At 43.6% G+C, this 14,784-nt stretch overlaps 1 protein-coding gene across 2 annotated transcripts in view; it reads left to right on the forward strand.

The window, feature by feature from the left end:
- Positions 1-14,784, forward strand: part of CYTH3 (cytohesin 3) — a 114,816-nt gene that overhangs the window by 75,013 nt on the left and 25,019 nt on the right. Inside the window, exons 2-3 of one of the 2 annotated variants that reach the window (XM_065541665.1) lie at positions 11,306-11,379; positions 12,495-12,577. Coding sequence is in view for 1 of the 2 variants with exons in the window: in XM_065541664.1 (XP_065397736.1) it covers positions 12,495-12,577 (83 nt within the window). In the remaining variant the exon portion in view is untranslated. The remainder of the gene's footprint in view (positions 1-11,305; positions 11,380-12,494; positions 12,578-14,784) is intronic. The other variant, XM_065541664.1, reaches the window with a different exon arrangement.

A 14,784-nucleotide genomic window follows, 5' to 3' on the forward strand; every position in this document is an offset into this window, starting at 1 on the left:
GGTCTCAGGTTCCAGGATAGGGGAGGGGTAAGACCTTGAGGCCTGGGTGCTGGGCCCTGCCCACTGTCACATCTGCCATCTTCTCTTGGTCAAAGGAAGTCCCAAAGCCATTCCAGAGAAAACAGTGGGAAATAGACTTCCCTTCTTGAGAGGAGGAACCGCAAAATACCATGGCTGTGTGTTTCTGTCTACCATGATAAAGATCAGTATATTTGGATTTTTTTTCCTGCACCCAATATTTTGCATTTTGTATTTCTAACAGTTGTTCTGTGTTTCTCTTTCTCTTTCCTTGCCTTTTTTTGGATTATTTTTTCTCATTCCAGTTTTAATTTCCCTTTCCCAATTTGGGCATTTTGAGCTCCATTCCTTTCCTGCTTACCCTAGAAATTTTAGTATGCATTCTTAACTTGCCAAGTCTAAAGTTAATCATGTATCCCCTCCGCCTTCGAACCCTAAGAACTTCAGAGCAAATTGCTTCCCTTCTTATTTACATGCTGTTGTTGTTGAGCATTTCAGTTCTGTTCTTATTCTATGAGACGTTATTATCTTACACAGTCAGGTTTTTTTTAGATTTACTTATGGAAACCAGTGCTCATCATTTTCTCTTGCTGCTCACACCTCCTGTATTGGATCCTTTCTCTTGATTGAACTTTATTTAACAATTTCTATTAGTGATCATGGTGCACCAGTGGCCAACTCCGGTTCGTGTCTGAAAATGTTACCTTTCACCTAATCCAAAGAAGGCTGGGCAAGGAACCAGTGTCCTGGAACAGTAACGATCAGCACATGGAGATTGCGGAGAAATGACAAGAGAGAAGGTTCCAAGGAGGTGGCGAGAATCGGGCCCTTGGAGCCTCTGTGGCTTTCCTGCCCGCCCCTGCAGCTCAGTGCAGCATCTTGGCTAGCTGCAGCCCCCCACTTACCTGGCCCTTCCCGTTGTTGCTAACATGTGACTGCCCTGTTACCCACTTGGATGTCATTGAACGCTGCTTTATCACCCACTGAGGTCACATAACTGTCAAGTGGTGAGGAGAGGCAGAGCGCAGCCCCTGGCAGCTCAGGGCCTGCCTGTTTGTTCTGTGTGTCATTGTACTGCTTCGGTAGTCTCCAGAAACTCATGCTCAGTTTCGCCAGGCACAGTGGCTCACACCTGCAATCCCAGCACTTTGGGAGGCCGAAGTAGAGGATTACTTGAGCCTAGGGGTTTGAGACTAGCCTGGGCAACAACATAGTGAGATCCTGTCTCTACAAAAACAATTTGAAAGTTAGCCGGGCATGGCAGTACATGCCTATGGTCCCAGCTATTCAGGAGGCTGAGGCGGGAGGATCATCTGAGCTTGGGACGTTGAGGCTGCAGTGAGCTGTGACTGTGCCATTGCACTCCAGACCGTGTGACAGAACAAGATCCTTTCTCAAAATAAACAGCGAGTTTAAATTGCTAGGTATGACAGTGTTATGAGATAGGTGTTATTTCTGTGTGTGTTAAATCACAGCTCCTTGTAGTTTCCATGTAGTGGATTAACTGGAACCAGCGCTCAGAGCCCATGGTTTGCCAGTGTTCTTAGTTTCCTGCAGAATTGGCCAGTCCCTGAACTGACCAAAAGTCTAAAAAGCACCATATCAAAACAAAAAAGTAGTATTGAGTAGTAATAAAGGTAAACTTAAGGGTGAGAGAATCAATTTCAATTAGGACTAGGTAGCCAAAAATACACAGTTGTGAGTTAAATGACCAAAGTTTTGTTCAGTGTATGTATTATCACATTTGACTTATAGCGACTAAAACCTAGTGAGGGCTCTGGCCACAGTTCATGCCTGTGAAACTCCATCTTTCTGCAGGAGAAGTCCTAGAACTGCAGGTGAAGTCTGTGGAAGATCTCCCGTGTTGGTAGATGTGTGTATATACAGTGTGTCAGGGTGTCACCATTTATCGCAGTAAACTAGAAAGCTGCAGCTTCTTGGTAGCTTGGAATCTGTTAGATAACCAGATGATTAATATAACTTGAAAGAAAGTACTGAATCAACTTGGAGATACCACTTGCTTATTTTTTAGTATCAATATGTGTGACAATCTCCCATTTGTCATTGATTCTGAGATACAAATTTGTATACATTTTAAACTGTCTGAAATTAAGCACACATCTAATAATTGACGGGCTCTTAGATTTTATTAAAGATGGTAAATAAGATAATCTGAATTTCTTAATATTATCGCACACTTTGTTAGTGGTTGGTTTAGGATTTATATATACATCTTTCATTTCTCAGTCTACCGTCAAATGATGTTAACCATTTCACATGTGGGATAAGCAGCTTATCCTTTCTCCCTCCCAACCTTTGTTCTGTCTTACATTTTTTATTATTTGTGCTTTAAACAATAACAGTAAATCTTGTAAAGAGGTATCTGTCATGAAAAAGTATTCACTCACATAGTTATCATTTACAATACTTTCATTCTTTTGCATCGGTAACAAATTTTTATTTGGAATCTTTTCTTTTCCCCTGCATGAAGTACTACTTTAACATTTCTTGTAGTGCAGATGTGCCAGTGGCAAATTAGTTTAAGTTTTTATATCTGAAAATGTCTTTGTTTCATCTTTATTTGTGAAAGAGATTTTGCAGGGTGTAGAATTTTGTTATTTTGTTAGCTTGTTTTTTGTTGTTGTTGTTTATTTTTTAGAGATAGGTTCTTGCTACGTTGCCCAGGCCAGCCTCAACTCTGGGGCTCTAGATCCTCCTGCTACAGACTCCCCAGTGGCTGGGACTACAGGCACATAACCACTGTGCCTGGCTGCTTTTCTACTCCCATCATTTCAGGCAACAGGATAAATCCAGTCCCTGTTACTGGTGGCTGGAAGCAGAAAGTCCACACTTAACGTACTTTAATTAAATTCCTACAAACCTGAACCCAAAACATAGACCTCACCAGCTGTGAGTCTCTGTGATTTTGCAGATCTAAGTTTGTGGAAGGCTAGTGCCTGAGAAAGGTAAGGATTTTGGCTGAATGATGTGAATTTGCTCCTGATTCTTATTCTAAAGCTTCACTGGCAGCACCCTTTTACTAAAATGGAGGATTTCCTGCCTTCTTTCCACATTGTTTTTTCCTTGTGGAAACATTTATATTTGCTATCAAGAATTAGAGTAAGAATGTTGAAACCATATGTGCTGCACAGACTCATTCTCTTTTAGAGCCTGATGCATTGTTAGAAATAATCCAGTGTGTCCAACCTCCTCCATCAATTCACAGACGAGAACTGAATCTGAAGGACCTTTTCCTAGCCTGTGTCTGGAATGTCAGGATTTTATAGGGAAGCTCATGGTGGGTGCATTCAACCAGCTTCAGAGATTTCATGCCAGACCAGTGATTTCCAGTTAACCTGCCTTTATTTATTTATTTTTTAAAGCAGTTTTATTGAGGTTGGAGGGGAAGTTTTCATTGTATGCCTTTTTAATATGTTTCTGTATGTGTAACCATATCCATATATTACTTTATCCATTCAAAAATAAACTGCTAGATTTCTTGGGAGGAAAAAATCAACCACTTGACCTTTGTTTCTTCTTACCTAACAGAGTCTGAGTGACAAAACATACATGATGTCAGTAAGTGAGCCCAAGCCTTAGATAACTGTGACCGAGTGAAGGCTGGTTTGTTGCTGTGGAAAAGATCTGGATAATGAAGGACACCTTCTCTGAACATTGCTTATCTTCCCATTTTTAGTATGGCAGTCACATGTGTGAAATTGTCAGTGGATCAGCAGATTCTGTGACTGCAAAGTTATTTTGGATGCAGAGAGATACTGATAGAACGTCACTAAACAGCTGGTCTAACAGCTAAATGTTGGTATTTGCTATGCAATCTGGGTGTCCAAAGACACAATAGGACAGCAAGGTACTTAAATGACAGAAGCTCCTCAGAGACTGGTTCAGAAATTTTTTCTTTTTTTTGAGAAGGAGTCTCGCTCTGTCACCCAGGCTGGAGTGCAACGGTGCAATCTTGGCTCACTGCAAGCTCTGCCTCCTGGATTCATGCCATTCTCCTGCCTCAGCTTCCCAAGTAGCTGGGACTACAGGCGCCCACCACCACGCCCGGCTAATTTTTTGTATTTTTAGTGGAAATGCGGTTTCACCATGTTAGCCAGGATGGTCTCCATCTCTCGACCTCGTAATCCGCCCACCTCGGCCTCCCAAAGTGCTAGGATTACAGGTGTGAGCCATTGCGCCCGACCCGGTTCAGAAATATTTTATCACATACTCCTATTCCTTTTATTTACTCCTTTTCACATGTCAAGGATCATTCTGTTACTTCCTAGTAATGCTTTCCCCAAATATCCTGAGTGATACTGCTACAGATGTTACTAGCCACTTGATACCCGAAAGGTTTTTTTTTTAAATTTTTTTTAGAGCAGTGTCTCACTCTGTCACTCAGGTTGGAGTGCAGTAGCACAATCATAGCTTGCTGCATCTTCAAACTCAAGGGCTCAAGCGATCCCCCCACTTCAGCCTCTTGAGTACCTGGGACTGTGGGCAGGTGCAGCATGTCTGGCTAATTTCTTTTTTATTTTTTGTAGAGACAGACTTTCTTTGTGTTGTCCAGACTAGTCTCAAACTCCTGGTCTCAAGCAGTGTTCTGGCTTTGGCTTCCCAAAGTGCTGGGATTACAGGCATGAGCCATTGCACCTGGCCAGATACCTGAAACTTAACTTTTTATTTTAATTCAAACTCTTCAAATGGATTATTTTATTTTATTTTAATTCAAACTCTTAAAATGGATAATGAATCAAATAGATTTAATAATTGTTATAATTTTGCTCAGTTCTTTTTTTCTCCCCTTTGAAGCAGAGTTTTGCTCTTGTTGCCTAGGCTGGAGGACAATGGCATGATCTTGGCTCACTGCAGCCTCCCCCTCTTGGGTTCAAGCATTTCTCCTGCCTCAGCCTCCCAAGTAGCTGGGATTTCAGGTGCCCACCATTACACCTGGCTAATTTTTGTATTTTTCGTAGAGACGGGATTTCACCATGTTGGCCAGGCTGGTCTGGAACTCCTGACCTCAGGTGATCCGCCTGCCTCAGCCTCCCAAAGTGCTGGGATTACAGCTGTGAGCCGCCACGCCCAGCCTCAGTTCTTTTTTTGCTGAAGTATTTTGAAGTATAGACATAATAGCATTATATCCCTGTATACTATGGCATGAATCTCTGGAAAATAAGGACATTTCTCTACACAGCCACTTATCTTTGTCCCACTGTACAAAATTTTATTTTAGACATGGAAATTCTGATTGCAATACTGGTAAAGTAAATGGCTAGTGCTTATTTAACTCCTTAGGGCCTTAAGGGGGTAGGAAAAGATAGGTATTAATGAAAGATAAAAATCAAGAGAATCCTTTGATTCCAATTAAAAGGTATTTTAGGATCTTCAGAATTAAATCATTCTGGTGTTCAGATTCACTTTGTACATCTTCACTCTGGGTTAACAACCAACCCTGCTTATCCTCAGGGTAGGAGGAGAGAAACTGTAGATAGACTGAAACTGTAGATAGACTTTCTTAAAAAGGAAATAGAAATGTGTGCTGATGATTGAATTAAACCTCTACCCTTGCAGGCTCTTATTTTCCTATATCTGCACAGGAGAGCTCAGCGGAAGAAAACTCTTTTCATAAGTCTTGTTGACAGACTTGATTTGAATCTTCAGGTACATTTACTTTTTAGTAACAGGATAGTGTCAGTCAGCTGGTTACTTTTAGATATGCTTTTTGCCATATTGAAATAAGATGCGGCCGGTTGTGGTGGCTCACGCCTGTAATCCCAGCACTTTGGGAGGCCGAGGCTGCTGGATCACCTGAGGTCAGGAGTTCCAGACCAGCCTGGCCAACATGGTGAAATCTCTACTAAAAATACAGAAAATTAGCTGGGCGTGGTGGTGTGCGCCTATAATCCCAGCTACTTGTGAGGCTGAGACAGGAGAATCACTTGAACGTGGGAGGTGGAGGTTGCAGTGAGCTGAGATCGCGTCATTGCACTCCAGCCTGGGCAACAAAAATGAAACTCCGTCTCAAAAAAAAAAAAAAAAAAAAAAAAAGATGCATAAGGGTAATAGCTTTGAAGATTCGAGAACTGCCTGCTTGCTTCTTTGTTTTATTTGGTCTCTGGGCGTCCAATGTTGGTTTTTCTGCCTGGTGAAATTCTTGATTGGCCTTCATTCTCTCCTACTTCTCACATTATCTCTTGATCTGGATTTCTTTGTGTTTCTTCTCCTTCAGCGCTAAGTGTGGTGCACATTCATTCATTCCACTGGTGCTCTTCAGCCGATCACAGTAAGCTCAGGTGGAGCCAGACTGAACCAAGGCGAATTGAGTGTAGACTTTATGGGCTTCTCAGAAGGAAGCCTTCTCACTCTTGAGAGAGACACAGGACTAAGGAAGCAAGTAGCTTCAGTTGCTGGGGAAGCCTAGAGCCAGAAAGAGACCGACTTTAGGATGAAACTGACACACTGGAAGGCAGGATGAACAGACTGGGTTACTGATGACATCGTTGAGCTACCAGGCCACCCAATAGCATGTTGCATGACTTTGGATCTCCTTGAGCTTATCCCATGTGGAATTTGATGAGTACCTTGGAGGTGTATGTTCATGTCATTCATCAAATTTGGGACATTTCAGCCATTATTTCTTCAAATATTTTTTCTCTTTCTCCTGGCAAAGAATCATTAGACTTTCCCTGGCTTTGTTTTCTTCATTTATAAAATGGCTGCTCTCAGTTATTTGGGAGTTTAATGGAGATGACCTGTTAAAGCATGCAGCGTAGTATAGTTGATCAGTAAATTGTAGTTCCTTCCTCATTCATTGCTTGGCATAGAGGATTGCTTAAGAAAACCGCAGTGTGAATACAAAAAATTAGCCAGGCGTGATGGTGGGCACTTGTAATCCCAGCTACTTGGGAGGCTGAGGGAGGAGAATTGCTTGAACCTGGTTGCAGTGAGCTGAGATCATGCCATTATACTCCAGTCTGGGCGAGAGAGTGAGACTCTGTCTCAAAAAAAAAAAAAAAAAGAAAAGAAAAAAAAAATGCTGGGCATGGTGGCTCATGCTGGTAATCCCAGCACTTTGGGAGGCTGAGGCAGGCAGATCATCTGAGGTCAGGAGTTCGAGACCAGCCTGGCCAACACGGTGAAACCCCATCTCTACTAAAAATACACACAAAAAAATTAGCTGGTTGTGGTGGCACACACCTGTAGTCTCAGTTACTCAGAGAGGCTGAGGCAAGAGAATTGCTTGACCCCGGGAGGCAGAGGTTGCAGTGAGCTGAGATCGCACCACGGCACTCCAGCCTGGGTGACAGAGTGAGACTCCATCTCAAATAAATAAATGCCACAGGGTGGCTCACTCCTGTAATCTCGGCACTTTGGGAGGCTGAGGTGGTTGGATCACATGGTGAAGAGATTGAGACCAGCTGGCCAACATGGTGAAACCCCATCTCTACTAAAAATACAAAAATTAGCTGGGCGTGGTGGTGGGCGCCTGTAATCACAGCTACTTGGGACGCTGAGGCAGGAGAATCACTTGAACCCGGGAGGTGGAGCTTGTAGTGAGCCGATCGCACCACTGCACTCCAGCCTGGTGACAGAGTGAGACTCCGTCTCAGAAAAAAGAAAAAGAAAAAACCACAGTGTGGAATTTATCGACACTTAGGTCTAATACAGGAAGCAGGAAATTACAAATTTTATGTTAATTGTATTATCTGTATCTTTGTAAAGCACATTTTATTTTTTTCTGTTTGAGACAAAAGTTTATTAAGAAAGATCTGAAGAAAATGTATCTTTTTGCAAAATTTTTTTCCTTTGCCATGTTTATCATGAGCTGAACATTGTGGTCTTAATTATATTGTAATGAAAACATTTAACTGATGAGGGATCAGACACAGTACAGTACCCTTGAAAACATTAATAAATTTGTTCTTTTTTTTTAGGCATAACCATTGCCATCCAAAAGTTACTTTCTCTTATGAACAGCTTTTTGGTTTCAGATGACCATTGGCTTATTTAGGAAGAGAATATGGCCTACTTTTTCTGTTTTCATTTGTCTGTTTCTTTTCTTGTCTTTTTTCTGAGATGGAGTTTTGCTCTTGTTGCTCAGGCTGGAGTGCAGTGGCGCGATCTCGGCTCACTGCACCTTCTACCTCGTGGCTTCAAGTGATTCTCCTGCCTCAGCCTCCCGAGTAGCTGGGACTACAGGCGCCCACCACAACACCCAGCTAATTTTTGTATTTTTAGTAGAGGCGGGGTTTCACCATGTTGGCCAGGATGCTCTCAATCTCTTGACCTCATGATCTGCCCGCGTTGGCCTCCCAAAGTGCTGGGATTACAGGAGTGAGCCACCGTGCCCGGCCTATTTCCTTTTTTAATCTACACAATGGGCTTCTTTGATGTTCTTGTTACATATCTTCTGTTGCAGTGCACAGGAACTTTTCTGATATACCTAGGAGTAAAATGGCTGGGTCATAGCATATGTACTTCTTTGATATTAATAGACAAATTGTTTTCCAAAGTGGCTGTTAATGGCACTAGTCTCTCTCTCTCTCTCTCCTCTCCTCTCTCTCAGGATGAGAGGTCACAGTCTGGCGAGATTGAAATGCATATGTTGTTTTTAAGTTTTTTTTTGTTTTTTGTTTTCGTTTTTTTTAAAGAGATGGGAGTCTCGTTCTGTCACCCAGGCTGGGATCCAGTGGCGTGATCATGGTCGCTGCAGCCTGGAACCCCTGAGCTCAAGCGATCCTCTCACCTCAGCCTCCCAAGTTCCTGGGACTGTGGATGCGTGCCATCACACCTGGCTTTTTTCCTTAGGTTTTATATTTCATCAGTTGTACACGTATTAAAGAGTCAGCTGTAAAGTTTGTAATGGGGGTGAGCATTGCCTTGCCTTGTCACTTTTTTGTCCCCAAGGTGTAACCACTTTTATCCCTTTTTGCTTTTTTGGGTCTATTTTGGTATCTGTTTTGCGTGTCAGAGGCTTACCTCCAGTTTGAGAAGGAAGAAGTGAAAAGTGTATTAGAAGCTCTGAGTGCAGCAGGAGGCGGTGCTGACTGTTTCTCTCTAGGGTGATGTGGGTGTGCTGCTTGTTGGTGTCTGCCCCTCACATCAGTATCTTTAGAGCTGAAGCCTGTGGGATGCTTCAGAGAAGACACTTGTCCCAGCCTCTGTCCAGGGTGGTGGAAGAGGAGTAAATGGCCCGTGGCCTGCAGTCTGGGAGCCCAGTGGGGAAGAGGGCGTGGTGATGAGTATGTCTGCATTTACCTCTCACCCCTGTTTTTGGTAGGGTGCCCTTGCCCTCAAACATGTTCGAAGTGCCCTAGTCTCTCTGTTTTGTTCTCTAAAGATAAATAAGCATTCTACTGTGGTGTGGGAGAGAAGAGGCAGGCATCCAGTGGCATTTCAAAGAGTCTGTCAACCAGTTCTCCTTATTTTAGTTGACCCTCCTTCACAGCCCCCCTACAGAGTTATCCGGTGCAGCCAGAGCCTAAGCCTTTTGGGGATTCTCACACGTAAATTAGGTTACTTGGTCTATGCCACTGTGGGCTTAAGAGTTTCCTTTTCTATGTGGGTTAACTCAGCTATGGCTAGTCCAATTTGGCTTCAGGCTAATAAAAATGTGATGGTGGTTCTTTGTTTCCATTCTCTTTGTTGTAATGGGTTTTGAATTTTTAAAATCACTAATTATGATTACTACAGTTTTAGTGGAGGTCTCTTGTTGGGATTTTAATTTGTATTTCTTTGACTATTAAGAGAGTTGACATCCTTTCATATGCCCATTCATATTAATTTTTTGGTCTTGTGCCTATGCAAGTCATTTGCCCATTTTCCTTTTTTCTTTTTTCTTTTGAGATGGAGTCTCGCTCTGTCACCTGGGCTGGAGTGCAGTGGTGCAATCTCGGCTCACTGCAATCTTTGTCTCCCTGTTTCAAGTGATTCTCCTGCGTCAGCCTCAGCCTCCCAAGTAATTGGGATTACAGGTGCCCACCACCACACCCAGCTAATTTTTTGTATTTTTAGTAGAGATGGGATTTCACTCTGTTGGCCAGGCTGGTCTAGAATTCCTGACCTCAGGTGATCCACCTGCCTCAGCCTCCCAGAGTGCTGGGCTTACAGGCATGAGCCACTGTGCCTGGCCCCATTTGCCCATTTTCTAAGCACTGAGTTGTTTTGTCTTTTAAAAATTGACTTGTTGCTGGGCACAGTGGCTCACACCTGTAATCTCTGTGCTTTAGGAGGCCAAGGTAGGAGTTTTGCTTTAGGCCAGGCATTCAAGGCCAGCCTGTACAACACAGCAAGACACTGTCTCTAAATTAAAAAAAAATAATTAGCCAGACATGGTGGCGCATGTCTGTAATCCTAGCTACTTGGGAGGCTGAGGTGGGAGGATTGCTTGAGCCCAGGAGTTCAAGGCTGCAGTGAGCCATGATCATGCAGCATTTCACTCCAGTCTGGGCAACAGAGTGAGATCCTATTTCTCCAAAAAACAATAATATAATTTGTAGGAGTTATATATTTTGAATCCCAGTTCTTTGGCAGTTTCTGGCTCAGCCTCTTCTTCACTTTGTGGTGTGGAACTTTTGGTGAATGAAGTTTCTTCATTTTTATTTACTAATTTTTTTTTTGAGACACAGATTCTAACTCTGTTGCCCAGACTGGGGTGTAGTGGCACAATCATGATCATAGCTCACTGCAGCCTCAAATTCCTGGGCTGAAGTGATCCTCCCACCTGAGGCTCCCAAGTAACTGGGCTTACAGGCGTGCATCACCATGCCTGGCTATTTTTCATTTTTTTAGTTGAGATGGGGGTCTCACTGTATTGCCCAGGCTGATCTCAAACTCCTCAAGTGATCTTCCCACCTTGGCCTCCCAAAGTGCTTGGATACAGGCATGAGCCACCTTGCCTGGCCTATTTCTTAATTTTGATATAATTAAATGTATTAATATTTTCCTTTGTGATTTATAATTTGTCCATCTTGTTTAAGAAGTCCTTCCCTGGCTGGGGGCAGTGAACCCAGGAGACAGAGGATGCAGTGAGCCAAGATTGTGCCACTGCACTCCAGCCTGGGCGACAGAGCCAGATTCTGTCTCAAAAAAAAAGTCCTTCGCTACCCTGAAATTATAAAAACATTCTCCTATATTGACTTCTAAAAATTGTATAGTGTTCCCCTTCACATTTAAGTCTTTAATTCACTTGTAATTGATTGAAAATATGTATGATTGATAACATACAATCTGCTTTTATTTCTTCCATGTAAATAACTGTCTTCACACATATTTATTGAAGAGTCCAGTCTGTCTTTGAGCCGAGTGTCAGCTCTGCTGTGAATCATGTTTTCATCGGCCTTGGTCTTTTCCTGGGTACTGTCTACATTTATTTATTTATTTATTTTAATTTTTGTAGAGAAAGGATCTCACCATCTTGCTCAGGCTGGTTTTGAACTCCTGGGCTCAAGCGATCCTCCTGCCTCAGTCTCCCAAAGTGCTGGGATTAGAGACGTGAGCCACTGTGCCTGGCCTTAGCCTTCTTTTATAGTCATCATTTTATTTTTGAGACTCATCCATATTGATAGACTTAGCTCATTCTTTTTAAATTTTTTTTTTTTTTTTTTTTTAGAGACAGAATCTCCCTCTGTCGCTCAGGCTGTGCAGTGATGTGATCCGCCTCTGGGTTCAGGCAATTCTCCTGCCTCAGCCTCCTGAGTAGCTGGGATTACAGGCACCCGCCATCACGCCCAGCTGATTTTTGTATTTTTAGTAGAGATGGGGTTTCACCATGTTGGCTAGGCTGGTCTCAAACTCCTGACTTCAAGTGATCCACCTACCTCACCCTCCTAAAGTGCTGGGATTACAGGCATGAGCCACCGCGCCCGGCCTGAAAAAATATTTTTGTTGGATGGGATTCTGTTTTATGAATGTACCACAATTTATTCAAGTTCTTTTTTTTTTTTTTTTTTTTTTTTTTTTTTTTTTGAGACGGAGTCTCGCTATGTCGCCCGGGCTGGAGTGCAGTGGCCGGATCTCAGCTCACTGCAAGCTCCGCCTCCCGGGTTTAGACCATTCTCCTGCCTCAGCCTCCCGAGTAGCTGGGACTACAGGCGCCCGCCATCTCGCCCGGCTAGTTTTTTGTATTTTTTAGTAGAGACGGGGTTTCACCGTGTTAGCCAGGATGGTCTCGATCTCCTGACCTCGTGATCCACCCGTCTCGGCCTCCCAAAGTGCTGGGATTACAGGCGTGAGCCACCGCGCCCGGCCTTTATTCAAGTTCTTATTGATGAATATTTAGGCTGTTTTCTGGTTATAAAGAGAGCTCCTATGAGTGTCTTAGATAGAATCTCAATGGGAGCGTTTCTTTAGGATAAATACCTGCATATGGAATTGCCGGGTGGCAGCATTTACCCACCTCACACTTGCTAGATGTTGCCAGTTTGTTCTCCAAAGTAGTTGTTTAATTGATAATTTTTTTCTTCTTTCAGTGCCTGAAGACCTCTCATTAGAAGAGAGAGAAGAGCTTCTAGATATTCGTCGAAGAAAAAAGGAACTTATTGATGACATTGAGGTAAAAAAGAAAACAAAACAAAAAAAACCCAAAAATCCAAAACTCTATTTTTGCTTTTGAGTAAAACAGTAAAAGAGTAGCCTCACAAAAATATAAAAGAAAAAAAAAAAAGGTGTTCAGTGTGTGCATATAAGAACTACATAGAGAGACAGACTGAAAAAGTTATCAAGTTGGGAAAGCAAAGACTTCACACGGGTGGTGAGACCCTGGGTAGAAATCAAGACGTCGTGGAACTGAGGTCAGCAGTAGCCAGCTTGCAAACCCAGAGCCACAGACAGCCATCTAAAGCAGCAGCAAGCCACCAGCGCATTGCTCTGTCAGACTGTGCACTGAGACCCTCTTTCGTTAACCAACGTGTTTGTTTTTTGCTTTTCGTTTCTTTGAGACAGAGTCTCGCTCTGTTGCCCAGGCTGGAGTACAGTGGCATAGTCTGGGCTCACTGCAAGCTCCGCCTCCTGGGTTCACGCCATTCTCCTGCCTCAGTCTCCCGAGTAGCTGAGATTACGGGCGCCCACCACCACACCCAGCTAATTTTTTATATTTTTAGTAGAGACAGGGTTTCACCGTGTTAGCCAGGATGGTCTTGATCTCCTGACGTTGTGATCTGCCTGCCTCAGCCTCCCAAAGTGCTGGGATTACAGGCCTGAGCCACCATGCCCAGCCACCAATATGTTAATATTCTAGCACCTAGAACATTGCCTGTTCCATTTTTGGCTCTCGGATACACTTTGAATGAATGCATAGGCATGTTTTGGGTTCCAGCTGTGTACCAGGTGCCTACTAGGTGTTAGGGTAGAATGACACATTAGGCCGGGCACAATTGGTCACACCTGTAATCCAGCACTTTGGGAGGCCAAGGCGGGAGGATCTATTGAGCCCAGAAGTTCAAGACCAGCCTGGGCAACATGGTCAAACCCCATATCTACAAAAAATACAAAACTTAGCTGGGCATGGTGGCATGTACCTGTAGTCCCAGCTACTCGGGAGGCTGAGGTGGGAGGATCACCTGAGCCCAAGAAGTTGAGGCTACAGTGAACTGTGATTGTGCCACTATACTGCAGACTGGGTGACAGAGCAAGACCCTGTCTCCAAAAAAAAAAAAAAAAAAAAGACATTAAACCAAGACAAATAAAAACACAGGCATACAAACATGGGCTCTCCCACACTTGTGTACTTTACTCAGAGGACAGGGTAGAGGCAGGTGCCACAGGAGAAGCACATGAATGAAGCCGCAGTCTCAGCGTGGGAGAGCCTGTGAGTGTTACAGAAGTGATTCAGAGGGCCGGCCCTGGCTGCTTCCGTTTGGGGCTTCCTTGGGAAAGTCAAGCAGACCTGGAGGTCTTCTTTGAAAAGCTTCCTAGTCATTGTCATTGCCAAAGTAAATGTGGCCTCACAGGCCACGGCAGGGACAGGCCTTGTCCCAGACAATAGCTCCTTTCTAGGAGCTTGCGTTTTAATTCTGAGTGTCTTGGCGTACAGAATAATAGGGTCCCAGATAAAAATGTCTTTGTATTTGAAAGGTAATTCATGGAAATTTTTCTTCTAAGGTTACCCTTCATTCTTGGGAAAATGAGAGAACCCAGAATCGGTCTCTGGTTGAAGAATAAGGATGTATATTATTTGGACGTTAGTAATCATCCTGCTGATAAATGTGGAATTGTAGTCTAGCTCTAACTACTTCATTTTATCAGTGAGCACACTGAGGCCCAGGGAAGTTGGAGGCTTCCAGAGGTCTCTCTCATTACTAGGGGCCACATCAAGGGAAAAGGGGGTGTGTCCCCTTGGATGCCTTTGACTTCCCTGAGCGCCCTGAGTCAGTTCTGTTCACCCCCGGGCTCTGTCCATGGTGCTTCATCTCATTCAAGGTGATAGAAGTGATCCTGAGACCACCGACCTAAACACACCTGAGCTTCAGCCTGAGACCACCGATCTAAACACACTTGAGCCTCAGCTTCTCCCCAGGAACAAAGGCAGTCTTGAAGGAGGAGGCAGGTGACTGTGTGTGTGGCAGGGCTGAATAGTGCAGTTAAGTGAACTAAGGACTCAAGGCTTTCCTTTTGCTGGTTTTATCTTTTTTTTTTTTTTAAGAGACAAAGTCTTGCTCTGTCGCCCAGACTGGAGTACAATGGTGTGATCATGGCTTACTGTAGCTTCAAACTCCTGGGTTCATGCAATCCTCCCTCCTCAGTCTCTCTAGTAGCTAGGAC

The sequence above is a fragment of the Macaca fascicularis genome, chromosome 3, assembly GCF_037993035.2.
Source record: "Macaca fascicularis isolate 582-1 chromosome 3, T2T-MFA8v1.1".
NCBI lineage: Eukaryota > Metazoa > Chordata > Mammalia > Primates > Cercopithecidae > Macaca > Macaca fascicularis.